Genomic DNA, 26,752 nt, shown 5'->3' on the forward strand with positions numbered 1-26,752 from the left:
AAATAAAACTCATTTGAACATTGCAATCTCGACTATAATCCCTGATTGAAAAAAATCATTAAAAATTCATGGTTTGTTATCCCAGGACCAGACCAGTTCTAAGGGACACGACACCATCCCAGGTATCCAGCCAAAGTACTTTGAACAAAATCTGATGTTGCATTTCAAAATAAAACTCATTTGAACATTGCAATCTCGACTATAATCCCTGATTTAAAAAAATCATTAAAAATTCATGGTTTGTTATCCCAGGACCAGACCAGTTCTAGGGGACACTACACCACCCCAGGTATCCAACCAAAGTACTTTGAACAAAATCTGATGTTGCATTTCAAAATAAAACTCATTTGAAAAGTTACATCTCGACTATAATCCCTGATTTCAAAAAATCATTAAAAATTCATGGTTTGTTATCCCAGGACCAGACCAGTTCTAAGGGACACGACACCATCCCAGGTATCCAGCCAAAGTACTTTGAACAAAATCTGATGTTGCATTTCAAAATAAAACTCATTTGAAAAATAAAATCTAGACTATTAGTGCTGATTTAAAAAAATCATTAAAAATTCATGGTTTGTTATCCCAGGACCAGACCAGTTCTGATGGACACTACAGCACCCCAGGTATCCAGCCAAAGTACTTTGAACAAAATCTGATGTTGCATTTCAAAATAAAACCCATTTGAAAATTTAAATCTCGACTATTATTGTTGATTTCAAAAAATCATTAAAAATTCATGGTTTGTTATCCCAGGAACAGACCAGTTCTAAGGGACACTACACCATCCCAGGTATCCAGCCAAAGTACTTTGAACAAAATCTGATGTTGCATTTCAAAATAAAACTCATTTGAAAATTGAAATCTCGACATTAATCCCTGATTTCAAAAAATCATTAAAAATCCATGGTTTGTTATCCCAGGACCAGACCAGTTCTAAGGGACACGACACCATCCCAGGTATCCAGCCAAAGTACTTTGAACAAAATCTGATGTTGCATTTCAAAATAAAACTCATTTGAACATTGCAATCTCGACTATAATCCCTGATTTCAAAAAATCATTAAAAATTCATGGTTTGTCATCCCAGGACCAGACCAGTTCTAGGGGACACTACACCACCCCAGGTATCCAACCAAAGTACTTTGAACAAAATCTGATGTTGCATTTCAAAATTTTTGAAATCAGCAATAATAGTCGAGATTTAAATTTTCAAATGAGTTTTATTTTGAAATGCAACATCAGATTTTGTTCAAAGTAGTTTGGCTGGATACCTGGGGTGCTGTAGTGTCCATCAGAACTGGTCAGGTCCTGGGATAACAAACCATGAATTTTTAATGATTTTTTGAAATCTGGGATTATAGTTGAGATTAAAATTTTCAAATGAGTTTTATTATGAAATGCAACATCAGATTTTGTTCAAAGTAGTTTGGCTGGATACCTTGGGTGCTGTAGTGTCCCTTAGAACTGGTCTGGTCCTGGGATAACAAACCATGAATTTTTAATGATTTTTTTAAATCAGGGATTAATGTCGGAAAATAAATTTTTCAAAACAGTTTTATTTTGAAATGCAACATCAGATTTTGTTGAAAGTACTTTGGTTGGATACCTGGGGTGGTGTAGTGTCCCTCAGAACTGGTCTGGTTCTGGAATAACAAACCGTTGTTTTTTTTATGATTCTTTATTTTAAACCATAAACCAGGTGTTGCTCAGCTTTTATTTTGAAGGTGGCCAACGCAGGGGCACGTCGGCACGTTACCGTAATGCACAGTATTAACAATCGTTGGGGCGGCTGGCTTGACTTCGTCTTTTCGAGTGGCGGCTGGCCTGACCGCAGTGTTTCACTGCAAGTACGTATAACAAAAAACTCTTAAAACAAAAAACACAACCCATGTTAAATCATTTTAATGCAAGGTTGTAATAAAGATTTTTAGACAGACATAACTGTATATTTTCTTCTTAATCTTGATTTTAAATTATTCAATGTAAAATAAACATAAATTCATTATTTGCATGAAACATTTTTTTTTTCTGGAGTCACATTGTAGTTTGGTCATGTGCAGTACAATATTGAACTATAAAATGCTTTTTAAAAATAATATTAAAATCTCCAAATTTACAACAATGCAAAAGTGATTGAAATAAAGATTATTAACACAAATTTATATTCAGCTCATGAGTAAAATTGATTATATTTATTTTTAGAGAAAAAAAGAACAGCTCACAAGTGACTAGTTATGTTTAGTACAACCCACTGTGTGGGTCATTTGGTCCTTGGGGGTTGGCCTACCTGATACCCGCTGGCATCATGTTGGTGACCCCTGTCCACCCAAACATTAGTTTATCTTAGGGTCAGTGCATCATCAGCAGGTTGCAAGAGCAAGAGAGAGACTAGAAGAGTTACAGAAAAGCATAGAAGTGTATGTCTACGAAAATGAAAAACAACTGTTATTCAGCTCCTTGTGAGAGAAGAGCAAGTTATCCAAAAAGTACTGAAATGTTGAGCAGTTTGGCGTGCACTCAAAAGTTTAGAGATAGGTTAACCTGTAAATGGTGACATATTGCCTCTAAAATCATCTGGGAGACTTACATTTTTCATCTATTTGCGCATGTGTGACCAGTAAATTTGCTGATTTTCTATGATTCTTGATTTTTTATTTTTTTTGCTGACAAACTTCTGTTTCACACTTCCGCCCATTGATCAATAATATAGTGAAAATGAGTGGAAATTTGGTTATGTATTTGGCAATCCGATTTACTGTGTACGACACAAAATTTTATACTAAAAATTTCAGGTTAAAACAAAGTTAGTCTAGTCTCCTGTTATAACTAGTGCATTTTATGTTCAAATTCAGCTTGACATTTCAAACGAAAGCCAAATATTCTTCACTTTATATCAGTGTTTTCCAACCCTGGTCATCAGGGCACACTATCCAGCCTGTTTTCCATGTCTTTCTATTTGCAACGCAGGTGATTCCAAAGAAAGCTCATTAGCAAGCTCTGGAGAAGCCTGATAACGATCCTCACCTGCGTTGGAATCGGGAGACATGGAAAACAGGCTGGATAGTGTGCCTCGAGGACCAGGGTTGGGAAACGCTGCTTTATGACTTCTAATGTCAAATGCATGCAATACCCCAAAGTGACTAGTGGTGGCGGTAGCTTTCTGTTAGTCGTGGTCATGAAGCGCAAAGCATTGTGGGATTTTTAGTCCTAAATGGCGGGCTGATGTGTTGACGTCCTACCGAAAAAAAAAAAAAAGTACGTGTTTTCTTCTTTTAACAAAACACCATCTTCGAATATAGTACACCGGTAGGTTTTACTGGCGCTTCGTTCAGATAAAATCGCATGAATTTAAACTCCGGTATAACAAAAATTTCGCCACGTTCGCTGGAAAATAAACAGGAAGTTGTTAGCGTTGTGGGACGTGTAGTTCCGGCTACAGGCCGCTGAAGAAGATAGCGCACACAATAAAGAAAGTCCAATAAAAGCGACTTAATTGGACGTGCTGATTGACTTCGAGGGCTACAGGAATCGGTATTAACATGCCTGGATTCACCTGCTGTGTCCCCGGCTGCTACAGCAATTCGCATCGCGACCGGGACCTGCGCTTCTACACATTTCCGAAGGACACCACGCTCCGAGAGCTGTGGCTGAGGAACATCTCCCGGGCCGGGGTCAGCGGCTGTTTCAGCACCTTCCAGCCTACCACAGGGCACCGGGTTTGCAGTGTGCACTTCGTGGGCGGCAGGAAAACCTACAGCATCCGTGTGCCGTCGCTTTTCCCCCTTAGGGGTGTGAACGAGCGCAGGAGTCGGCGGGGCAGAGGTAAGAAGTTGTCCACGACGACGGCGGCGGCGGCGGCGGCTGCAGTCCCCGCCGGAGCCACAACCGGGGTCGTCATCAACACCGTGCTGGGGAACACGGCCGAGGGCGCGGAGGCCAACGCCGGTGGCGAGGCCAACGACGACAGCATCACGGTGGTACAGATCGGCCAAAACGGAGAATATCTGGGTACCGCGCGGCTGCCCGTGGCGACGGACGCGCCCGTCGGCGCTTCCACCGAATTCACCGCCGTCGTCGCGGACAGCCCCCCCTCGGCGGAGGCGCAGCAGGCGGTCGTGCAGTACGTCAGCGTGACCAGCAGCCCGTTGGACCACTCGTACTCGCTGACCACCGGCACCACATCGGCCGAGTTGCTGCGCAAACTCAACGAGCAGCGAGACATCATCGCCCTCATGGAGGTGAAGATGAAGGAGATGAAGGCCACCATCCGCCAGCTGCGGGTGATGGAGGCCAAGCTGCAGGAGGAGGTGCGGGAGCGGGACCGGTTGCTGGGCGGCCAACCGGTGCATCTGAACGTCAACAAGAAAATCTAGAGACAGAGGGTGGCAGACGAACTGATGGAGAGTCAGCCTTTGTACAAAAATGTATTTTCAATAACTGCAAAGCTGATTTTCGTAGACCTGATTGTGTATAAAGAAAGCTGTAGTTATGTAACTGGTAGTGTCACATGGAAAGCAGTTTGAGCATTTTATTCAATATACAGTTGAAGGTTCATGCACTAGTATGTTCTTTGTCTTCATTGATAAGACAATTCAGTGCACTAGTTGAATGACTAGATCTTATTATTGAGCATTTTGGTGCTACTAGGATCCAGGAGGCAACTATAGTGCATGGCACATACTAATTGGGCCTAGTATGTTTCTAGTTTAGCACAGTAAATTACTAATAAGGTTTAGTTGCAGGCCAAAGTGGCATGAGTACTGGGACGTCTAGTGTGCTGAAATGCTAGTACTTACTAGTACATGGTCAAATACAGTACAATAAATGCTTAAACATCACTCCATAGTGTCAGTCATGATCTTTAACAGCTATTTAATCGTCTTTACAGTCATTGTTTCCATAGCCTAGCAAGTTAGACCAACTTAAAAATTGAAAGTTGGTGAGGAATATTTTTGTTCAGATGTTAATTTTCTTGTGAGTGACTCGAAATTAGAAGTGTTTGGCGATAGATTAGTGTGCCGATCAATAGTGGTGGCTAAACACTTCATGTGGCATTTAGGCAGGCTTTTTCCAAACTTCAAAACTTGGTTCCTCTTTGGGACTATATTAAACTGTACATCTTATATGTTGACATGGACTTTACATATATGTCATGGAAAAGAACAAGCATATAATGTATTACAACAAACTTGGTGTGCCTGAACAATAAAATATTTGACAGCATTTACTATAATAACTTTGGATCCACTAAAAACTAACCGATGACCTATTTGGGAAACTGCCTCAAAGCAACGATCACATATCACAGTCCCCTTTCAATAGATTTTTTTTATTTTTTATTTTTATTCCTGTTTGTGATATTAATATAGAAAAAAAGACGATGCCTATTGCATTAACTTTCCTTCCATTGCGGATGTCAAGACCACAACAGACTTTGCAACATGTTAACATTCTGCTTATGTCTTTCATAAGTGCTTGTTTTTTGTGCGAATGATGCATTTAACATCGCTGTTTATGCTGGGGTGTTTCTCAACTCGCACAATTTTACTGGTGGCTGCGTCACATGTGCACAATATGTTAAAGACATTTCTAATCTTTGGACGGATGGTTGTGTCATTAAACGACATTTTGAAGTACATTTCTTGTTTGACTTATTTCTGCTCATCCGCAAGCTATTAAATCACAAACCTACTCATGAACTGAGCTGAAGCTTTTCATAATAGGTTATAAAGAAGAAGCCTGTATTAGTAATATTTTCTTCCTTTCTGTGTATTCCGATATGATCGTTTTCATCAAGTGTAGCAATTTTGAGGTGGCTCTCCTTTGCCCAAGTTGGCCACAAGACTACAAGTTGCACCATTGTTTCCTCCCTCTAGATGGCACTTACGGAAAGAACTGTCTCATCGCCGCTCTTTTCTCAACGATTGAGTCTTCATTTAGAATAAAGTATTGTGACCCTTAGTGTTGATATGAACACCGAATAATGACAATAATAATTATAATGATGTCAAGGGTAAGGGTGAATAAATTGATGGTGAGTACTCCACAGAGTGAGGACCCAAACGATAATCTCATCTGGATTTTTTCCTGCTTCTGTGTTACATAATGCTTTAATCCAGTACTGTCAATCAAACTTACACAACTATCTTTCTTTTTTTTTTTTTAATGATGCCATTATTACAACACAAGCCTCTGCGTTCAGACTGTTTGCCTACCTGTAGAAAATCACAGCATCAAAATTTCCACTTTGTGGGCAGGAAGAAGAAAGAAACTTAATAAAATCTTAAATCAGTAGATGCTATATTTAAACACATATTTCTGTCTTTTTCTATTTTTGGTATAATTCCTTGGTTCTAAAATAGGGTAGAGTATAAGCCCCAAAAAGTTATAAATAGGAAGCTACAAGTAATGCGTGTCTGGTGTGTGATGGGAGCAGTTTCTCTCTCTCTCTCTCTCTCTCTCTCTCTCTCTCTCTCTCTCTCTCTCTCTCTCTCTCTCTCTCTCTCTCTCTCTCTCTGGACATGTTATATGTTATCTTGTATTATGTTTAATTTGGGGAACATTTGTAAAATTCTGGGAAATAGACTTATGTTTAAGTACTGACCTTTTGGAAATTAAGTTATTGAAATTAACAAATAAGCACGTCCACCTCCCAGTTCTGAGGACTCCGGTTCGAGTCCAGGCTCCGGCCTTCCTGGGTGGAGTTTGCATGTTCTCCCCATGCCCGCGTGGGTCTTCTCCGGGTACTCCGGTCTCCTCCCACATTCCAAAGACATGCATGGCAGGTTAATTGGGTGCTCCGAATTGTTCCTAGGTGTGCTTGTGAGTGAGTTTGTCTCTGTGTGCCCTGTGATTGGCTGGCAACCAGTCCAGGGTGTCCCCCGCCTACTGCCCAGAGCCAGCTGAGATAGGCGCCAGCACCCCCCGCGACCCTTGTGACGAATAAGCGGTCAAGAAAATGGATGGATGGATGGAAATTAACAAATATGTTTTAAGCACTATCGGACATCTTTGTGCTACAACAACACGTCCTGTTCGCCACTCAATGCTCAATATGGTAATTTTTTTTTCATTGTAAAGACTCTTACTTACAATTTTTTTTTTATCCTCTGTGAAGAACAACTATTATATGCTGTCGCTTACAGAGTAGTTTTGGCCAGCTTCCATTTATATCCATATGTTTGGTTGTATTATACTGCCCCCCGGTGGCCAAAGTGTGAATACCAGAAGGAAAAGTACAATGTCCTTTGAATTGAAGCAAAAAACAACAGTTTTTTTTATTTGTTTTATTTTTTTACATTCTATTTAATTATGCCATTGTTGTATGTTTTTGTAAAGTAAAGAGTCAAAACAAAACAAAACGTAACCTTTTTTTTATTTTTATTTTAATTTTATTTTTCAATCTGGTGGGGTGTTTTGAATGGATTAATGACATTTCAGTTCATTTCAGTGGGAAAAGACGATTTGTAAAAGCAAAAGTGTTTGTTTGTTTTTTTTAAATGAAGGTGCTCAGAGCAAATTAAGCTCTTATCTCAAGGCAGAGATGACTTGACTTGACTTGACTTTACTACACTTTCGGATACAAGCCTCAACAGATTGTATAGTGGCAATACCCTTACGTTTGAGTTTGAACTGTCACATTTTAAGTACATGCGTATGCTTGATGATTTTGTCTCTTAGCAGATTAAAAAAAAAACAAAAAAAACTATCTAAAACAAAAAAAGCCTAAAATAAAATCAGCTCAAATACTGTGAGCCTTCCAACACAGCAATATACTTCATTAATGTGTCTTAAGTATATCTACAAGGTGACAATGTGAAACGCATCTGCCAAACAAATAAACAGCTGCTGCCAAAGTAGCTTCCATGAGTATGTATTGATTCAGGCCAGCCGCTTCAGACACAGACAGATTAGTCTTCAGTTAATGGTTGTATTAAACCGCAGATTAACAATGGGCTCCCATTCCTCTTCTGTCAGTATACAGATGTGAACCAGGATTTACACTAATGCACAGTGTGAGCCATCTGTAGGAGGGTGTAGCACATGATTTGAAGGCCAAGGGGTAGAGGAAGAGGATGTCAAGCCCAGGTAAAAGGAATAGGATTCATCATCTTAAAGGGGAAGTCAACAAAAAGAAATGTTCTTGACAATAACATGTTCGATGCAGCCCCACTAGTCTAAATACGGTATTCTGGCTAATATTGTGTTCGTGGAATATGAGTCAAGCAGCAAAATCCAGCAGTTTTTGTCAGTATCAGAAGACAGCCATTTTGCCACTTGTTGTCGAGCGAAAATGACATCACGGTTGCTCAGGTCTCAACCAATTACAACTCAGCGTCAGAAAACAGGTGAGGATTTTTGAAGTCTTTTTTTTTTTTTTTTTTTTTTTTTTTAATCTTTTTTAAAACAACTGGCAGGGTTGTTAACTCTCTTCTCTGTGGGCTGTCAAATTTAGATTATTATTATTTTTTTTTTTAATTTTCACTTTTTTGTCTTTTTTTGTCAAATAACTTAAGATCAGCACATTGTGTCTTTCCGTGACCCCCACATGGATTTGTTCTACTTTCAAAGGATGCTCTGCTGTCAAGTCTCAGGTGGTCTACATTCTCTCATCTGCATTGGGACACCATCTGTTCATACGAAAAACAAAACAACACACTCATATTCATGTCTCCATTTTACATCTGTATGTCATGCTTGTGAAAGAAGGATTCTGTTACAGGTCAGTGTTTGTTAGACACATTATTACGGTGTCTCATTATTTGTGTGTCAATAAAGGTTTGAAATACTAAACGCCGGAAATTAGAATGCTTTAATCCAGTGTGCTGTGTTGGGATGTGTTGGTCCAACCCTCTTGTGACGCGTGTGTGCTCACACACACAGCACGCACACACACACACACACACACACACACACGCACACACACACACACACACACACACACACACACACACACACACACACACACACACACACACACACACACACACACACACACACACTAATCCATCAGGCTTGTGCCTCTGTGTGTTCTGTACTTTTACAATCTCATGAATTCCCAACGGATGGTGGCAGGACGCTTCACATGTTGCGGATTTTCATCCATCAGCAGCATCACATCATAGCCTCTGTGTCGGAGGAGGGACGCAGCTCCGTGGGACTCTGCTGAGCCCAATGATGAAGTCCCGGGCAGGCGTCACAGCTCTACTGCTGCCCATCGCCTTCTCCATCAGTAAGCTTGGTTCTGTTTGATCCGTGTGTCAAGTTTCCAGAACGTTGTTGCAGTTTTGTTCCATTTTGAGTGTTGTTTCATGTTCCTATTTGGGTCTTGTGTTCAGATGAACATTCTTTTGTTCATAAAACTCAGAAAGGGATATGGCATGAGTGAAATGCTAAAGAAAAACAAATGGCATCTATATAATCCTTTATACGTAAATACTGTGTGTGTTTGTACAATTTCACATTGTGAATGTTTCCCATAATTTTAGATTGAATGGCGCAGTATGTTAATAGTCACTCCCAGAGATTTTCATTGAATCAACCCCCTTTGCTCCTGGCTGTTTTACTGGATTTTGACTGATTTTGCAAGGCCCACAGAATATTGTGTTCTATTGCTATAAAAACATGGAACCTAAGAAAGATTAAAGTCTCTTATTTTATCAGGAAGAAAAAGCATATTTCTATCTGTTTATAATCTCAGTTTCATCATTATTCACAAATCTGCTTAGAATTGTGGAGAAACAGCTTGTTTTCATCATTGCCCTGGTTGATCTATTATACTCTACTGTCACCTACTGGCTGTTTTTGTAATTACTACCATTTTTCACCCATTCTCTGCAGTTGAGAGGCTGCATCAAAGCCTTCTGTATGCTCTAGCATTAAAAAAAAAACAAAAAACGTATTACTACGTCTTTGGGACACTTAATACATTTAAAATAGAACGTATTTATATGTTTTTGGGAGCAAATGAATTAAGAATGACGATTGTTTATTGTGTAGTACAATATCACCGTTTTGGGTATGTCAGGTGGATTGGAGACTACAACTACGACATATGTGTGGATATGTGTGTGACATAGACATTGTCAGTAGAGATTACGCTTCCTGTTGTATCTATAATGGAAACCAATAAAAGGGCGGTATGAAAATTTAGCCTGTTCAAAGATAAAAATGCTCACTTTTTGATTTTCAGATAACTGGCGTTTAACTGCACTCACTTCGTGAGTGAGTCACAATATTAGGCACAACGTTCAGTCTTGATGTAGACCGAGAGTACATTTTTCCACCACAGTGAACTATCCTCCATCCATCCTTCCATCAGTGACAGACCATTGGTGAACCATGGGTCACTAAACATGAATAGAGCCATCTTCATGAAAGTTAGCTATGAGAACTGCTACACTACCAATGACTGAATGTGAACCCCAGCATGGGCAGAATTTAGCCTATTTGTAGATTTTTTTGTGGAACTGTTATTCACTGAAAAACCTAATGTCTAATATAAAAATATTGATTTGGCGCCATCTTGTGGCAGATTGGGGAACTATGTTGAAGTCAAAGGAGGAGCTTCATTTAGTCAGGCAATAGCATTGTCTAATTGCATAAAGATCTTTGCTCGCATCTTCAAACAACTTTAGGCAATCCTAAACTTTTTTGAGAGGTCACTATTAACAGCAGGGCTCTGTCTCGTGCCCCCATGAATAGTGAGAGGACACTATTACTTTGTAAGGCTAAAATCTCATCTAATACTTGAAAAAACAAAACAAAAACAAAACAAAACAATTATGTTTAGATAGTTGTTCCCTGCTATAACCCTGAACTTATTAGTAGAAAATTGATGACTATGCTGTACTTAGTTGAATGGACCCTGAATGGAACAGAATGAGGTGTGGCAGTAGCTCATCGTGAATGTAATGAATTTATATAAATATATCTTAAAACGGCTGTTTGAATTTAATTAACTTGAATAGTTTAGGTTTTAGAGATATAATAAATAATAAATATTAAATAATAAACGCGACAAAAGCTACATTTCATCTCAAGACTGATAAATCTCTTTCAAGGAAAAGCCATTTAAACTACTGACAAATTAATTCATATTGTAAATTGACACTAACAAACTCATTGCATTGTATCCTGTCGAATTGAGTCCTTCAATATCGAATCATAATCTAATGAATCGATCAAATCGTTCGACTTTAAAATAAATGCCCTTGAATCGTATAGCAAGTGTATTGTGTCGAATCGTCTGTTATTGGCAAAATGCACACCCCTGATGATAATACTGGACTCACAGACATATATGCTAAAATTGATTTATAATTCGCAAATAATGACTAATATTAGTGTAATTTACTGAGAAGTTTTGGCTGGCTCCATGTATAGCCATACAGTGTGTATGTATTTCACTGCCCCCAGGTGGCGGAGTGGCAGAAGGAGCAACATGATGGCCATTAAGTTAAAGCAAAAAGTGTGACAGATCTCTAAACATTCTTTACATTCTATCTGATTATACCATTACTGTATGTGTTTTAAATTACAATATTACAGAGTGATTTTTTTTCTCATTAAAAAAAATAGTAATAAATAAAACTCAATACAATTTTTTAAAACTGTGAATCTGGACTGGATATTCATACAATTTCCAAGAATTTCAAAGAAGAAAGATAATTTGAGATACAGTACAAGTTTTGAGTTATGATCGTGGTCACAGACCAAATCAAAATATCAATGCACCGCTGCAATTGCAACTAGCAGTTGGAGGGATGCTAGTCTGCTTCCTTGCTACTGTCAGGCTGCCCTCAAAAAGGCATCTAAAACCTCCAAAACAACATTAAAATGAAAGATTTTCACGTGTCCTATTTTTTCATGTCAGTTTGATGTGGACGAAATTGACCGACCCCGACCTTAACCCCACTAACCCACTAGATGCCGGCATATTTGTCCGATAAAACAGTGCTACTAAATATGACAAAACTCACTAGCCAGATTGCAAAATCGTGTGTACATGAAGCTTTCCAGAAGAAACAGAGGGTTGTGTTTTGTCTCATCAGCGCAGTCAGGCAGTGCTTATGTAAGGCCACAATGACTTAGGCTTTCACAATGTGTAATCCTTCCAGATGAATACAACACAACATATTTTTGCATCTATTTGATCCTTACAAGCATATGGACATTGCATTTTACTAAACTACATGAAATCCCCCAACCATCAATGTGAAGTGATAACAGTATTTCGACCCGAAGAGCACAATGTGCATTCATTGTACACTACACATTGTAATGTAATTTTATTACTTTTCCCTTTTTTTCTCAGGCTTGGTCGAAGTATGTAATGGAGCTGCAATTGCTGTTTCATGTGGTTCCATCTACAAGAGTTTTGCACAGTGTTTGCTGACGCTTGGGGACAGTTTGGTGGAAACACAAAAAGACCAGGACACGCAGAACATTGACTCAATCTGCAGGTGAGAATCAGACAGTCACCATAGAAAACATTCGCCCGCTTTCTCTCAATACACATCTAAAGTGGCACTTTAGAAACGTTGGATGCCATAAGAAAGTTGTAAGATGCACCATAAATTGATTGGTACCCCGCTTCTTATCTAAAGTCAGCAGGGATAGGCCCCAGCTCTCCCAGAACCCTAATAAGGACAAGTTCAAATGAAATGGATGGAAATGATAAAAATGAGAGTTATGGAGGAACATTTCCACTCTGCTGGTGGTTAGCTATACGTCACAGATTGAAGTTCTGGTTATTTATTTATTTATTAGCTTTTTATTCACTTACAATTATAATGGACATGGACTACCGTTGACTAAAATATTTCATTTGCTGCTAGGGAAAAGCAAGAGCAATAACATTTAGATAGAGCCACAGCAATTTGTGGTTCTATTGTAAAAAAAAAAAATGAAAAAAAAATCCTTCTATTTCAACATATATGAAAAACAAAATTTTGCTTTGTTGATTTGTTTTTCTTATTGTGGGCTCCAGTTACTTTTACATATTATGTTCAATTTGACTTTGATGCTAGCACAAAGTTATTGGCCCATTTGGGCTATTTACATAGAGTAGAGTAATTAGTGAAATAAGGATGTGTTGTTTTGCTTGTCTTCTGGGCTCCAGTTGATTCAATAATATTGTCTTAAAATAGACGTTGCTGTTTACTAGTAGCCCGTTTTTTGTTTTTTTTATTTTTTATTAGTTGAATATGTTAGTGATCTACGATTGGCTGGCAACCAGTCCAGGGTGTCCCCCGCCTACTGCCCAGAGCCAGCTGAGATAGGCTCCAGCACCCCCCGCGACCCTTGTGAGGAATATGCGGTCAAGAAAATGGATGGATGGATGGATGGATGTTAGTGATCTAACCCTTACCAAAACCTTAACCCTAACCCAAATTTGTAGGGATTATGAATACAGGTAATTTGATAGCATTCAGTGTCAGGACAATACCTTTAGTTTTTGTGCAAGAAAGAAAAAAAAAAAAAAAAAAAAGATTTAACTGGGGTTATGTCAGTTGTTTATTTTATACTTTCACTCAAAAATATTTCATTTTCCCCCCCAATTGAATTGCACAGGTTACAGGTGAAATTCATGGTGGAAAATGTTTTTTAAATGGCTTATCTTGGACATTTTTTTTTATAGCACAAAAACAGTTGGGGGTGTGTAGACTTTTTATATCAAGTGATAGCTTCTTCCACACCCATTGTTCCTTCCTTCCTTGTCTTCCTCGTTCCTAAAAGATCCTGGAATGACTTCCATGCTTGTGCCAACGAGGCCATGTCCGGCTGTCCCAGAGAAGCAGCAGCAGTGTGGGAGTCCCTAAGACAAGAATCCAGGAAGGACCAGTTCTCTGGAAACCTCTACAACATGTGCGCCAGCCTCACCACACTCCCACCCAGTACTGTGCCTGCACCCCTAACCCCTCCCACCTCGGATCAGACCAACCAGGAAACACTGAAGGGCAGAACATACCAATGGGGATCCTCTCTCGCCACATTTATCTTTCCCACATGTAGCACTTTGTTCGTGCTGCTCAGGATCTAGTTTCAGTGTTTTACAGTGGATTGGAGTGGGTGAAGAGACATTATATGATTTGTTTTTACCAGCAGACTGTACAAAATTGTATAATTTAATGTATATTCTGATCTGAGTGCTGACAAAAATTGTGAGGCTGCTCAGGAACATTTAGGTGACCAGATCAGAGAAGAATAATACCAGCTTTAAGCTTTTTAAATCACAATGACAGTCAACAGTCACAGAGTTGATCCAGATCACAGGTCAGGAGCGTTTGTGATTAGGTCTCAATCCTAAAATCAGGATTTCAAAGGCCAAGTCAGGAAGACTCATTGTTTCTTTTGTTTCAGATTTAAAATGTATTTTAGCACGATCAGATTAAAAATGCCTCGTTCTCAGAGAGAAGCCGACCTAATTGAAATAGTTTTGGTCAAGACAAGTGGACTGCAAACAGCTGCCAGCTTTGGACTGAACTGACTCTTGTGGGTGATATGGTAAATGTGAAAAAATGAAGTCAGTACAAACACGGTCTATTATATATTTATTATTTAACACATTCCTTTTTCATTTAACACAAAATTCAGTTGATAGCACACCTATTTCTTTTTTTTCTTTTTCTAAACACGCACATTTTGAATATAAATATGGGTCATTCCGCTGAGCCGGTGCCATTTGCTTGTTTGCTTTCAAAATAAACATTTTTGACTTTTTCAACTCTAAAGCTGATAACACGCATATTAAAATAAATATACTCAAAATTTCTATTGTCGTATCTCAGGCTATTTTATTTTTTTATGTCATCGTTACTGAGACTCTTAATTCGAGTAACAGGACTGAATATAAAAGTAGCGAGTTTTTAGCATAGAATTAGCAAATACATGAACTATATGTTGACAATCAGCACATCACAATAATTCAACAACAACAACAACAAAATACATACTGTATATAAAAATAAACACACACACAAAAAATTAGGTAGCAAGAGTGTATCTAGAATTTAAACCACCCATCCCGGAATCACAATTGATTGTCCTACATCATCGAATATACAGGGAAAATAAATTAATGAACTTACTTTTGGCCTTCCCGTGGTCTGCAGAGTTTTGGAATGATGCAATTTCCTGTTTACATGAGACAGAGATTTTTCAGAAGAGTAATGGATTGAGTGAAAACCCAGGGACATGACGAAAGTGTAAATTTATAAAAAAAAAAGAAAAAAAAAAGCTTAAAACATATTTGGGATAGTTCAGGTTTACCCGTTTAACATCTAGTAAACGCAACACAAAAAGGAGAGAGAAGACACTCAGTTCAAGGCTCGCGAGGAGAAAGGAGAAGAACTGACTGATACCATTCACTACTGCACTCTCTGAAAAATCCTCTCCTCACCCTCTCTTTTTATTTGGTTTCCATGCGGCCACGCCCCTAGTTCCATGGATGTTCCAACCCTAAAACTGCAAATGCAAGGCATAGTTGGAACACTCTGTACTTGTTTGTCTATGTGTTGTGCATGTGAGTGGAAGATTGCTGAGTACATGTGTAGTCAAGTTTGCAATAATTTCTTAACAGAAAACAGGCAGCCTCAGCAGACTGGCTCTAACCATTCTGCTGCATTAGATGTTCTGGTTCTTCAGCTTCTTGAGTCATCTTTATAGAGCTAGGCTATGTGAATGTGAGGGAACAGAGCGAAGCATGAATTTTCTTTCTTGTGAACACAAATGGTAACAATTCTTTGGAATGGCTCATATATCGCAGAGAAAAGACTGAATAAATAATCACTGAAAAGAAAGATTTTTATATTGATCTGATTTTGAGCACAATAATATATGTTTATGTATGTTTCACAGATATCAAATGCATAATCACAGTTAGTTTTATTTTTGTAAATTGAAAGTTTGTTTTTAAAATGTAGCTTTTTCAGTTAGTGAGTGCTGGGAGCATTTGGCCACATGTGTGCGTGTGTGTGATCTTAATACCCTTAAACGGTTTCATAACAATCGCGGCACGAGTATATTAATCTCGTCTGTCTGTCTTTATTCAGTTGTTGTGGGTGTGCACCTTTGAAACACTCTTAGAGAAACTTAATAGTGAAATGAGAGTGAGGAGGACTGCTCACATGACATCTAAAAAATGTCAAAGGTCAGATGTGAATGCGCCATCACTGCAGCATGATGAATATTCAGAAGCAGGAGCTGCTGAGCAAGTCATTGTGTCCTGCTTTATAAAAGATTAGTGTATTAAACTTATATTAAAGTCAGTTACTGGTATTCTAAAAGTGTAATTTTATATATGGTACTTCACAAAGGTTTATTAATAAGTGTAATTAAATGTTAGCAGTGTTGATATGAAATAAGACTGAATGCATGTTAAAGGTTGTTGGTTTGTCTGTTTAAGTGATGAGAAGGCACATTTTGATGATGGCATATTTTCAGTAAAGAGCAAACTGTCTCCTGAATATGAATGTTTTTATGCAGGCCATTATTATGGAACATTATGAGATGCAGTGATAAGATGTAATATATTCATGTATTTTTTAATAAAACAATGATTCGTCTTCCAGTTTAGTATGGCCATTATTTACCTTTTTAATACTGTAAAAGAAAAAAGAAAAAGCTAGAAACATTCGGCATGAGTCCCAATGTTCAAATTGTGTTGAGTGTTTGTGCTTGTGTCTAATTTAGGTAGAGCCATAAAAAGTTATATTTTATTATTTTATTTATACATGTTTTTACATTGTGATATATTTCAACACTTCCTGAATTTCTCAATGACAAATACCATCCATCCATCCAACCAACCAACCAACCAACCAACCAACCAACCAACCAACCAACCAACCAACCAACCAACCAACCAACCAACCAACCAACCAACCAACCAACCAACCAACCACCCTTCAATGCAATGATCAAATCTTTATGACACCCTCAAAACATTTAGAATACATAATATATATCAAGTCATACAATCGATCATGGTGTTTAATAGGGCTGGGTATTGCCGCCCACCTCACGATACGATACGTATCACGATACAGGGGTCACGATACGATACGTATCGCGATACATATGTATCCCAATACTTAATCTTCAAGGCGATACGTATCCCGATATTTCACATTCATTTACTTGCATTTTATAATAACAGTCATATGTATACCTAAAGGATATGTTTATTATGCTGGATGACAAAAATGTTTTTGTTAGTAGCTCTTCTGGTTTACCATCAAGTGGCATGCCTGGTCTAAATATGTACGTACTGCAGAGCGAGGAGCAGTTTTCACAGACACACCGGGAAAATTTATTAATAGGCAGGAGCCGATATCAGTAAAAATATCAAAGTATTAAAATTACAGCTCTAAAATGTGTTTATTTGAAATATTTGGTAAAATAAAAACATTTTTTTTCATGTAACACATTCTATTTCATTTTTAAACAAAATTTAAGAAAATTGGTACATTCAGACACATGTGCCATGTTACGTTTATATGTAAATAAATGTTGATGTTCTTCCTCTGCTTTCACTTTTCTTAGCAAGACACAGTGTCCAATCACTGGTGAGCTATTTTTGCATTGATTGAAGGCAATTAACTTCAAAGACGCTGCTGGTTTTTATTTTTATTTTTTTAGGTACAATGCAAGCTGCAAAGGCAAACGTTAACTGCCTATTGAAAGTTAACGAGCAATATCGATTTGACGCCTGCGTATCGATACGTGTATTGTAATGAGGCCCACAACGATATATTGCCGTATCGATTTTTTGAGCACACCCCTAGTGTTTAAAACAGTGAGTATAGCACACAAAGTTTTGACTTTTCTCTATCTCTTTCTCGTGGACAACAGATGGTGTGAAATGTCAATTGTTCAGGATTATGGAGTGCCATGTACCAGATTGTGTTGTCTGTTCTATATAACCAAGACATAATGAAATGTGACATCCATAGGTCTACTTTATCACAAAGCCAGTGAGAGTTTATGGACATTTTGGACAGTAAATAAAATAAAATAAATAAATAATAGTAGTAACCATTGGGCATAAATCTAGTAAAAGTTACAGCCCAAACTCTATGCACAGACCCCCAAAATGGTTTTGTAGCGGTAAAAAGAGCATTTTACCTTCCATTAACTTAATTGCAAAGTTAAAAACGTATGTTTGTTGTGGCCATGGCCATTTGTTTACATGAGGACAGCATTTGGGAAGCTGAAAACACAATGAGTTGAAAACGGATGACAAAATGGAAATTTTTGAAAACATCATAATTTTATTTTAAAAAAAAAACAACAACTAAAAAGCTAAGTAAACATATTATTTTGCATTCGGTAGCAGAAAACATTCATACAATAATTAAGAAAAATAGCGCTGTCACTTTGTACATTTATAATAACACACAGCAATGACATAATTCAGCTGAATGTAGAGAATTAAAGTTTTTGCATCAATTCAACGGATATTGAGCTGTTCTTTCCGGTGTGTGTGCCTTGGCCACATGGGGGCAGTATAATACCGATAAACGGACGCGTCATTCAAGAGGTTCATAACCATAAACTGTGGTAATATAGCCCTGAAAGCCCCCTCCTCCCCAAAGGAATAATATGCACCTGTAAGTATTGTAATAGCGATGTGCACCTGTTGCCCCACTGTTTGTGTTCAAATAATTATTTATGACACCAGAAAAAAATAACACCACAAAGATATTTTACACTGGGTAAACTAACTATTGAGGCAAAGTTATGTTGTTCACTCGTCTCAACATGTATTTTATGTTGTTTTTTGACAGAGACACCTACTGTCCTGACAACACACTTATCATGTGCAATGTTTACTTATATGTATAAATTCTGTGTATGAGGTCAGTCAGAATCCAAGCTTCAGGCTAGAACCTGAATGAGAGGAAGAAGGCTGTCAGACGCCTCAGTGTCACATTTGTCACCTCAGAGTGAAATGTTTAATAGTCAAAACGTCCAATTAGACCACGTGGCCGAAGTGGCAGCAGGACCATATATGTGCATTACGGTGGCCTGGGCTAGAGTGGAGAAATAAGTTGAACCTCGAGGAATTGTGTCGGTGAAGTTACAGCAACATGGAGGAACTCGCCCGGGAGAGCATTAGCCTGTTAGCTCGGTCTGCATCCCATTCAGATCCCCCGCGTCTGGGATCCTTCGGCGCCGTGTTCATCATGCTGAAGTCTGCGCTTGGAGCAGGACTGCTAAACTTCCCTTGGGCCTTCCAGAAAGCTGGTGGAGTGACTACTGCTGTTAGTGTGGAGCTGGTAGGTGAACGCACAAGTAGCAAGGAAATGACTGAGTACGGATTTAGCGTAAATATGAGAAGAGTACATTCGAAATTGAGACCAAAGTAATTAGATTGCTCTTCACTGTCTAATGAAGTGATTATTATGTAAGGACTATATTGAAGGTTACACTTGTCGTTAAGGGGGGGGGGGGGGGGTTGTAATTGCCTATATATGCCGCAAGATGGCGGCACAGCCACACATAACGCTTTGTTTTTATTTCTTACATTATTATTATTACTACTGTTATTATTATTAGTAGTAGTATAGACAGCTTTGATCTGAGCCCATAAACAACGAAAGACAGAGAACAGGTTCCCTAAGAAATCTGATTGAAATCCCAAGTACAGAATCGCGAATAGGGGAACACTGACTGTACATACTTTAAGTCTTTCTCCCTTGTGTGAAAGATTCACATGCTTTTCACGGCTGAATTCTAATGAAGCCGCTACTCGAAGCACTCAGCTGTCACTGCATGAGATTTCCAAGTAGACCAGGGGGCCCAAAATGTTAGGGGTAGGCTAATGTAAGGGTTTCCCAATTTAGAATGGGACCCAAACTGAGAAAAATATATCATGTTATTACCTTAACATCAACATATAAATTATTGGCTAAGAACATTCGAGGTACATTTCTTTATTATAAAAACAAAAAATACTTAAAATGCTCGGAATCACATTTACGTATTTTTGAGCCAATGCAAACTGACCTGTTTTGACTCCCAACCCTTTGAGAAAGACAGAACAGACATTTCTGATTTTGTCCAATCATTTAATTTTCAACCCAGCCATCTAGTCGTTTCACGCAATAACTGACACGACAAAGCAAAAAGCTAATTATGAACATGCTAAATCCCTTAAAAAAAATAAATAAAAAAATCACATGGACACAAGTATGCAGAGTTTCGACTACTCGTGCAGGTATCTCTGGTGTTCCTCATCAGCGGGCTGGTCATCCTTGGCTACGCCTCGTCCGTCAGCAGACAAAAGACCTACCAGGATGTGGTGCGAGAAGTGTGTGGACGAGCCATTGGCCAACTTTGTGAGGTCTGTTTCTGCTTCAACCTCTTCATGATATGCGTGGCCTTTCTGGTGGTGGTACAGGACCAGCTGGAGAAATGTGAGTCCTTATACTGAGTCATTATATACTGCCCACTAGTGGCCACACACACCAGAATGATTCGAATTATTTTCATTGCTTATTATTTTACTACTTAGGTACACAAAGTATTAGAGTACTCTTTTCATGTAATAAAAAAAAAGTTTTTTTTGTGTTTTTTTTTTTTAATTGATGAAAATGAAAAGCATTCTGCTAAACTTGAACGTTAGCACTTTTTTGTGTTTGTAGATTTCTAAGCAGGAGTTTGAACATATGCACTGTATCTTGCAATAATAATAATGATACCTTTTCGATCATCCTCACATAAACATTCATTGTAGTTAGTATTTTGGTAAACATGTGCTTGGGATGCATTAGGCTACTGCAACCTGGTTTTCATTTTTCTTTTTGTCATCTTGTCCATCTGACATCATCCTAATCCCGTAAATGTTTTTGCTGTCCGATTTTTAAACAGAGCATTTGATTGGATTTTCAGATACACGCCCAACATCCATTTTGATCCAAAATGCTGCAGGCAGTGCAGATGGGCTCAAGCACTTAGCGTGATAACATGCCTTCAATGAACACATCTTTTCATAATTGCTTGTATTTGCAAATGATTCGCATGACTTTACCAAATATCGATTCTTTATTTACTGTGTAAATCTTGTAAGGCTCACAGACATTTTGTTATTCTAATGATAGTAGTTATTCTTATTCTTCTATTTTTGTGTTCACCAGTGTGTATTTCTTTATATGAGACGGTGACGGGGTCAGGTGAAGGGGAAATACCGTATCATTGGTACACTGACCAGCGCTTTGCCCTCTTCGTCATGTGTCTCGTCATCATCCTGCCGCTGTCCATCCCAAAAGAAATTGGCATTCAGAAATACACAAGGTTTGTGTTTGTGTACATATAAGTGATATTCTATTGTTGTCATTGAATATATTTCTCTTCACCACAGTGTGCTGGGGACATTGGCTGCAACCTATCTATGTGTGGCGGTGATTGTCAAATACTACCTGATGGACAGCCACACGACCATTGTAATGCCACAGCACACTCAAGGGTCAGTCACAATATTTTTGTATTTTATAAAAACATCCAATGACACAAATAAATAGAATGTAAAGGCAAGTCAGCGTCATTTATATAGCACATACACTGACTAACTGCTACAGTTTTTGCCACATTTTTTTTCTTTAATTCAATGGACATTGTACTGCTCCTACCAGTGGGAAAAAATACATATTAAATACATAAAAATAAATACCAGTTTTTGCCACATTATTTTATTTTTTGCTTTAATTCAATGGACATTGTACTGCTCATACCAGTGGAAAAAATATAAATAATAAATACATAAAAATAAATAACAGTTTTTGCCACTTTTTTTTGCTTTAATTCAATGGACATTGTACTGCTTCTACCAGTGGAAAAAATAAATAATAAATACATAAAAATAAATACACAAATACATAAAATAAATAATTAAATAAATTATAGACAACCCTTTTTTCTTCATTTGTTTTGTTCATTTTACATGCCTGGTCAAACTAAAGGTCATTTTGGTTGGGAAAATATAATGAAAATATAATGGAAAAAAATAGCTCATAAGAGTTTAAGAGCTTATGTAACAGTCAAAACTTTTTCTTTCTTTCTTTTTTTTTATGCAATTGTGTTTTTTTTCCTCATGCACCTTTAGCAGGAGTTAAAACTACAAAAAAAGAAATCAAAGAAAGTGGTCTACTATTTTTTTCTATGTTACATGGAGATGTCTTACCTAGTCAGTGACCTGCAGTAGTATTAGTCATTATTCACTGACGATAAATAATGCGTCTGAGTACAGAATGCAAATTCACCTATTTGTGGCTTTTTACAACTCCAGTATATTTATTTATTTTTGTTTTAGTTGTTTTGGGTGTCATTTATATTTTTCCCCCATGAGTAGCAGAGGTCCACTGTTTTGTTATGTTATCTGTCTACATATGTTGCAATCCTCATACACTGGCGGTGGAAGTAGTGTAATTTTGATCAATGCTTCAAAATGAAGACAATAAAATCACGGCAATAAATCAAGGACGTTAAACATCAAGGGCGGCACGGTAGTCGAGTGGTTAGCACGTCCGCTTCCCAGTTCTGAGGTCTCCGGTTCGAGTCCAGGCTCGGACCTTCCTGGGTGGAGTTTGCATGTTCTCCCCGTGCCCGCGTGGGTCTTCTCCGGGTACTCCGGTCTCCTCCCACATTCCAAAGACATGCATGGCAGGTTAATCGGGCGCTCTGAATTGTCCCTAGGGTGTGCGTGTGAGTGTGGATGGTTGTTCGTCTCTGTGTGCCCTGCGATTGGTTGGCAACCAGTCCAGGGTGTCCCCTGCCTACTGCCCAGAGCCAGCTGAGATAGGCACCAGCAGCCCCCGCGACCCTTGTGAGGAATAAGCGGTCAAGAAAATGGATGGATGGATGGTTAAACATCAACTGGACCGTCATTCGGTCAAATTCTTTCCATAAAAGTAACAGTTGTTACTCACTTTGTCCACTAGAGGTCACAATGAAGCCACATTTTATTTCTGTGAAAATAAATACCTACTGTGGAAATATTTGAAGATTACAAAACTTCTGTCAACAGTTTTAATTTCCAAAGAGGTTGGTTTGGTGTAACCCTTTTGTGTTTTGTTCATACTTGTCATTTCCCACGAATTCACCTTCACCTGAATTGATTTGATGTTTTAGTCTACTTTCGTCATGGTCTGCAAGTGATGTCCGTCTCTTTCCAGTGTTGGCTCGTGGGCATCCATGTTCAGTGTTGTGCCGACCATCTGCTTTGGTTTCCAGGTAGGATCCATTCGTATTTATAATAACTTGAATGCGGGACTTATTAATGTCTTCACATGAATTGCAGCATATCTAATTCATCAACTCCATGTAGGAAATTACAATTAAATGTAGAATCAAATGACCATCCAAACACATGCACTCAACCAAATGAAACGCTTTAAACAGACTATAACAGAGATTTGGAGTCATAAGGCCGTCTTTCAATTATAACATTAGTGACCTCTGACTTAAAACAAAAGAAAAAGAGGAAAAAAAAGGGGGAAACGGAAAAAAGAAAATATAGAAAAGAGAGAAAAAAAGTGACCTCTGATTTCACAAATGTACAAAAAAAATCCCGCAGATGCACTTCAATATGTAGAAAGTCTGTCTGTATATTTGAGTACTGCTTGTGTGTGCAGTGTCACGAGGCCTGTATAGCAATCTACAGCAGCATGGAGAACCAAAAGCTTACGCACTGGGTGGTCATCTCTGTCATCTCCATGCTCTTCTGTTTGCTCATCTACACTCTCACCGGTGAGTTGACCTCCAAAAATCATGACGCTCCTTGCATTGTGAGCAGCTGCAACTGCTAAATGTGTCCACTTTCTCTCTCACCAGGAGTGTATGGCTTCATGACGTTTGGTCGAGAAGTTGCTTCCGATATTTTGATGTCATATCCGGGGAATGATGTTGTCATGATCATTTCCAGACTGCTTTTTGGAATATCAATTGTTACTATTTATCCAATTATTCTTCTTCTCGGGAGGTATGTAATGTTCAGTTCAGTGAACTTTTCTGAACTTTTGAATGCACGTCCATCCCTATTTTGTGAGCAGTGCGAGTTGTGTGTTTCGTACATTGCAAAATAAAGTGTGCGCGTCTTACAGATCCGTCATCTTAAACCTGATGATACGAATCCAAAGGCGTCATCGGGGAATCGTGACAAGCTCTTTTGAGAGTCGCTGCAGGGCGCTTCTTACTGTCATCTGGATCACCGTTACACTTCTCATCGCCATGTTTGTCCCTGACATGGGCGAGGTCATCAGTGTTATTGGAGGAATCAGTGCCTTCTTCATCTTTATCTTTCCTGGTACTGTACATATGTTTCTACAGTTCAAACACAATAATCAATTTATTAACAATGTCAATCAAAACTGATCAGTAAGACATATTATGCCAGTTTGTTCACAAATCGGAGACACAGGAGTTCTTTGCACTGATGTTTACTGTGGGCCTTGCTTTTTACCACAGAGACACACCGTAGAACTGGTGAGACAAATAGTGTACCACAATGAAAAACTTAGCTTTACCAAACATAGAAAACATAAAATACAACTCAACTCAACTCAACTCAACTCATAAAGCGCTTTAAGAACAGGCGTTGCTGTATACAAAGTGCTGTACATAAACATCAGTTTTGCAGTAAACAAGAACAAAGCAAACATTTTGAAGTGTGAATACAGGGTTTGTTTGTTTTTTTAATACATTATACATCAGTGAACAAATAAGAAGTAGTGAATAAAGAGATAAATAAATACATAAATAAGTAGACTAAACCACAAAACACCAAGAACAAGTCTCATGGTGCGCCAAAAGCCAAGGAATACAGATGTGTTTTAAGACGTCTTTTAAAAGAGGATAACGAGGGGGACTGCCTAATATTTAGTGGTAGGTTGTTCTAAGGGAGGGACCGGCACCAGCAAAGGCTCGATCTCCTCTAAGCCTCCGCTTAGCCCTCGGTACCTCCAATTGAGTCTGGTCTGCTGATCTGAGGCACCGGGCAGGTGTGTAGGGGTGCAAGAGCTCGGCGAGATAAGGTGGGGCAAGACCATTGAGAGATTAGAAAACAAATAGAAGAATCTTAAAATGGATTTTAAATTTCACGGGCAGCCAGTGAAGAGAGGCCAGGATAGGGGTTATGTGTTCCCTCTTCCGGGCACCAGTAAGGAGACGAGCAGCAGCATTTTGGACAAGCTGGAGACGCTACAGGGAGGACTGGCTGATCCCAAAATAAAGTGCATTACAATAATCCAGCCGAGATGTAACAAAAGCATGGATTACCATTACTAAGTGCTGCTGAAATAGGAGATTTTTTTTACCTTAGCCAGCTGTCTAAGATGAAAAAAGCTGGATTTGACAACAGTGGCAATTTGCTGGTTGTTAAACTTAATTAACTTCACTTAAGCGCGAGGTCGAGCTGCTACAGGCTGCTTCGGATTTGACTGCTTTGCTATGCTAGCGAAAAAACAGGGAGTGACCTAATCGTGTTCTAAAAGTTAAATGTAAATTTTACCCTTTTAATTTACTTGCAAACTAATTATTATTAACAATATAGCCCTACTACTTACACAAATAGGAAAATAAAAACAATGCACATCAAAAATAAGTTTGCGCACCATATTAACCTTTCAATTACAATTACTGAAACAATAGCTCCTCCTACTGGCGAACACAAAATTACAAGTAGACTTCAACCGTTACACATATTTTTTAAATAGAGCTCTTAGATTGTCGATGTGTAAATGTGGATAACTGAGGCTGCATTATTGAAATACAGTAATTGCAAAGTTACCTGTCTTGTAACGCAGGTCTTTGCTTGGTATTCATCATGCAAAATGAACCCGTGAGTCCGAGAGTCAAGTGAGTATGCTCCACTAAGACAATCATTTTTACACTGAACAAAAATATGAATGCAACACTTTTATTGTTGCTCCCATTTTCAGTTAAACTTTCATAGCTAAACTCACCGACCAATTTTTTATTTTTTTTACTTTACTAATACAATTGTCACATTTTGCAGGGTCGTTTTAACAGTTTGGGGAATCCTAACTATTGTTGTTGGAGCCTTCATCTTCGGACAGAGCACAACTATTGCTGTCATGGAGCTTCTTAACAAATTCTGACTGTCGAAATATCCTCCTCGTCATCATCATCATCATCATCATCATCATCATCATCATCATCATGGTGCTTCACTGTGACTCCTGGGCGATTGGTGGCACTCTTTTGCACAAGTGAAGTTACTTTTTTTTTTTTTTTTTTTTTTTTTTTTAACTTGTCTGTGATTCTCATGCAGGTTGTCCATAGCCTTGAGGTTTTATTGTTCTTTTTTTTTTTTTGAGTGTGTGTGTTATTGTTTTGTGATGCATGATTAATTTAAATAGTTCCAAGTCAAACAAAATAAAATAACTCTTTTGTTGTATTTGATTGTATATAATTATGCATACAGTCTGGAAATATGAAATCATGTGGATGGATTTCATCTGAAACTGGAAATACAACTAGTTTTATTGTAAAGTATTCAAATCACAAAATGCTTTTGTCTTAGAGCTGACAGGGGGCAGTATTGCATCTTGTATGAATTATACTTTTTTTTTTTTTTATCGGAGGACAGCACAGTAAATCATGCACATGTGGTGTGCAAATTGCGTGATTTTTTTTTTTTTTTTTTTTAACATCATCTCAAAGTCTTGTTGCAATTAGAATATTTACCTCTCTCTGCTCGTGAGTTCGATCATTTTCTTGGACAAATGGT

The 26,752-nt window shown here is 38.3% G+C and overlaps 3 protein-coding genes across 3 annotated transcripts; all 3 read left to right on the forward strand.

Annotated features, from left to right (window-relative positions):
* Window positions 1–3,212: 3,212 nt before the first annotated feature.
* On the forward strand, window positions 3,213–5,638 carry thap11 (THAP domain containing 11). The gene has a single exon (XM_077519573.1). It carries the CDS (start codon window positions 3,540–3,542, stop codon window positions 4,371–4,373), a length of 834 nt encoding a protein of 277 aa, XP_077375699.1. The 5' UTR covers window positions 3,213–3,539; the 3' UTR covers window positions 4,374–5,638.
* Window positions 5,639–9,018: 3,380 nt separating this feature from the next.
* On the forward strand, window positions 9,019–16,573 carry nrn1lb (neuritin 1-like b). Its single transcript, XM_077519793.1, has 3 exons — window positions 9,019–9,232; window positions 12,317–12,464; window positions 13,741–16,573. Exons 1-3 carry the CDS (start codon window positions 9,175–9,177, stop codon window positions 14,042–14,044), a joined length of 510 nt encoding a protein of 169 aa, XP_077375919.1. The 5' UTR covers window positions 9,019–9,174; the 3' UTR covers window positions 14,045–16,573.
* Window positions 16,574–18,552: 1,979 nt separating this feature from the next.
* Window positions 18,553–26,191, forward strand: slc38a8b (solute carrier family 38 member 8b). Its single transcript, XM_077518170.1, has 11 exons — window positions 18,553–18,614; window positions 19,085–19,283; window positions 20,225–20,423; window positions 21,144–21,300; window positions 21,368–21,472; window positions 23,178–23,235; window positions 23,637–23,751; window positions 23,836–23,983; window positions 24,105–24,307; window positions 25,806–25,857; window positions 26,018–26,191. Exons 1-11 carry the CDS (start codon window positions 18,607–18,609, stop codon window positions 26,118–26,120), a joined length of 1,347 nt encoding a protein of 448 aa, XP_077374296.1. The 5' UTR covers window positions 18,553–18,606; the 3' UTR covers window positions 26,121–26,191.
* The last annotated feature ends 561 nt before the right edge of the window (window positions 26,192–26,752 follow it).

This window comes from Festucalex cinctus, chromosome 4, assembly GCF_051991245.1.
Source record: "Festucalex cinctus isolate MCC-2025b chromosome 4, RoL_Fcin_1.0, whole genome shotgun sequence".
Lineage (NCBI taxonomy): Eukaryota > Metazoa > Chordata > Actinopteri > Syngnathiformes > Syngnathidae > Festucalex > Festucalex cinctus.

Bases quoted from the DNA above. Each gene is read 5' to 3' on its own strand.
- thap11 (XM_077519573.1), top strand. From the start codon at position 3,540: ATGCCTGGATTCACCTGCTGTGTCCCCGGCTGCTACAGCAATTCGCAT.
- nrn1lb (XM_077519793.1), top strand. From the start codon at position 9,175: ATGATGAAGTCCCGGGCAGGCGTCACAGCTCTACTGCTGCCCATCGCC. The intron at 9,233-12,316 runs GTAAGCTTGGTT...TTTTTTTCTCAG, and splicing joins GCCCATCGCCTTCTCCATCA to GCTTGGTCGAAGTATGTAAT. The intron at 12,465-13,740 runs GTGAGAATCAGA...CGTTCCTAAAAG, and splicing joins AACATTGACTCAATCTGCAG to ATCCTGGAATGACTTCCATG.
- slc38a8b (XM_077518170.1), top strand. The intron at 19,284-20,224 runs GTAGGTGAACGC...CTACTCGTGCAG, and splicing joins CTGCTGTTAGTGTGGAGCTG to GTATCTCTGGTGTTCCTCAT. The intron at 23,236-23,636 runs GTAGGATCCATT...TTGTGTGTGCAG, and splicing joins CCATCTGCTTTGGTTTCCAG to TGTCACGAGGCCTGTATAGC.